The following is a 2,500-nucleotide window of genomic DNA, read 5'->3' on the forward strand; positions in this document are numbered from 1 at the left end:
GGAATATAACTCAGGAAGTTGAGGTATAAGCTGATAAGCAGAAGTGTTATTATCGCGTCATCTAGAGGAAGATATTTATATAGAGCAGCAAAGAAAAAAAGCTCATTTTGTATTTTTGTTTATGGCTAAACCACACATGCTGACCACGTGGGTAAAAGGCTTCAAAGGGGAATTCCACCCTTTTTTTATTCAATTGTAGAGATGTAAAGTAATTCAAAGTGATTTGATGTGAAATGGTTCAATGTAGACAAACATACTGGCTAAAGTAGAAGTGAACAATATGGCAAAAATATAATACTGCAATACTTCAGGCCATTTTCATAAAACATGATGTGTCAATATTTTTTGTCAGATATCTGACACCAGTAGTGCTACATTATAAAAAGTATTCTGAAAAACTGTGAATACAATGTTTTTTATTTAATATTTGGCATATTGTATTGCACCAAATCCAGATAAACTAGGTTTTTGTCTCTCTTTATAATGAAGCTTTGCTCTCCTCATCATAAAACAACCAGTTAATCAGTGTCCTCCAAGTATTGATGATAAACACTATATGTGCGGGAAAAGCATACTGTATGGTGAGAATCAAGATAACAATGTCCCAAACTATAATAAAACAATGTCTTATGCATCAGGCAGTGTAATTCCAACCATTTCAGATGTCTGGTACCCATCATCACCACTGTGAACAAGTTTCTATAAAAGGGACCATTTCACATTAAACCCCTCTGAATGACATTTATTTATATCTTAATTACTTTATACTGCAGAAATTTTGAAGGGAAAAAAAAAAAAAAAAAAAAAAAAAATAATAATAATTCGCTGGAATCCCTCTTTAGCTTTGTTCCCCACTGCCAAGGGAAATTCAAGAAAAGTCCACTCACCTGCCTATCTGTCTCCCCAGCAGTCTGCAACAGGGCCATCAGGAGGGCCATGGCTTTAGTCTGAAGCAGCTGGTTAGACCTAAATTAGGCAGATATGAATCATTTAGAGAAAGCAAGACAGCGAGAACAATATAGGCATTACACTAAGAAATGTCTGCCCATTATTAAAGGTAAAATCTTATGAAAACATATCTTCTTTACACAGCTTCCTCCTTACACCACTGTAGTCCATCAGCTAAGATGTGTTTAGTGTCTGCAAATTGTTTCTTTAGTTTTGTTCTCAAGCTACAAGGCCAATGCAGCTAACAAGTGATGAAAGCTTATAGCCCCCAATTAGCTTTAAACTACATGCTTAGACCATCATAAAGTAGCACTCAAATAGACCTCCTTGTGGTTTCTGTACGACATACTATTCTCCAATGTTATGTATTATTATCTTTAAAAACAAACATTTTTTGTTTTTACTTCAGTCCGACAGACTGAACTTTGTCAAGTCTGAAACTTACAATCTCAGTCAATCCGAATCAAATCAGTAGCACTTTCCACACAACTACAGGTGCCATGGTTTAAGATCGACTATGTTCTCGGTATGTTTGAGTGTGTGTGTGTGTGTGTGTGTGTGTGTGTGTGTGTGTGTATACACATACACCTGCAGGTGGGAGATGAGTTGATCCAGAGTGATCTCCTTTCTGATCTGATGGAAGAGGCTGCTGCTGCTCAGGACCATGCTCTCCATGATGTCCAGGGACACCTGCTGGATAGAGGCATCCAGTAGCTTTCCATTCACAAAACTGACCAACTGAGAACACAAACACACACACACACACACATTCAGAGAGAGAGAGAAGCAGGAGAGTGTGAATTTCTCAATACATTCCCAATGTTGACACTATTCATTCACTATTACTATTATATTCATATATCAGATGCAATAGTGTGCTCTGGGATTATAATAAGCCCATCACATTTATTACATACCCACCTGATTAATTAACAACAAACTGAACATGAAAAGCATTTATCAGTTGGGTTGAGACAGATGTAAATAAAAGACAGCAAGAAACATGTTCAGGTAAAAGGTCACAGGCCTAACAATGCACACTGTTTAAATTAACCACAACTATTCTTGTGACAATTAACAAATAAAAGTTTAAGACAAGCCTAGTTTGTAAAAAGAAATTGTTGACATTTAACCAAAACTGAGCTATAAGGAGAGAAACAGGCATAGGCAAATCTTAAATGCCAGTCTACCCCCTGTATAGAGCACTGCATACATGATTAAAGCTGCAGGGAACCCAAAACAATGTTTTCTGCGTAAGCAGGTTAATCAGAGAATGTCCTGTGAATAACTTTCCAGTGTCTGACAAATGGCCAATTTATTTACCCAAAATTCTCCCCTCTCTCAATGCAAACTGGGCAGTCTCAATTTTGGGTCACACATACGTAAGCAGTATTCTCACTAATCACAAGGCTGATGTGGGATTTCCCGCCTGCACAGCTTTAATAAAACATCCCTTATAGTCTCTCTGTGTCCAAGTAGGAAAAACTTACCATGAGAAAGCTAACCACCAAGCGAAAGCTAACCACCAAGCGAAAGCTAACCACCAAGCGAA

The 2,500-nt window shown here is 37.4% G+C and overlaps 1 protein-coding gene across 2 annotated transcripts in view; it reads right to left on the bottom strand.

Moving 5' to 3' along the window:
* Nucleotides 1-2,500, bottom strand: part of elmo3 (engulfment and cell motility 3) — a 34,446-nt gene that overhangs the window by 15,973 nt on the left and 15,973 nt on the right. Inside the window, exons 8-9 of one of the 2 annotated variants that reach the window (XM_017724360.2) lie at nucleotides 1,535-1,686; nucleotides 888-966 (exon numbers count right to left, since the gene is read on the bottom strand). In XM_017724360.2, the coding sequence (XP_017579849.1) occupies nucleotides 888-966; nucleotides 1,535-1,686 (231 nt within the window). Of the gene's footprint in view, nucleotides 1-887; nucleotides 967-1,534; nucleotides 1,687-2,500 lie in introns of those variants that run through there. The other variant, XM_037540808.1, reaches the window with a different exon arrangement.

Source organism: Pygocentrus nattereri, chromosome 8 (assembly GCF_015220715.1).
Source record: "Pygocentrus nattereri isolate fPygNat1 chromosome 8, fPygNat1.pri, whole genome shotgun sequence".
Classification (NCBI taxonomy): domain Eukaryota; kingdom Metazoa; phylum Chordata; class Actinopteri; order Characiformes; family Serrasalmidae; genus Pygocentrus; species Pygocentrus nattereri.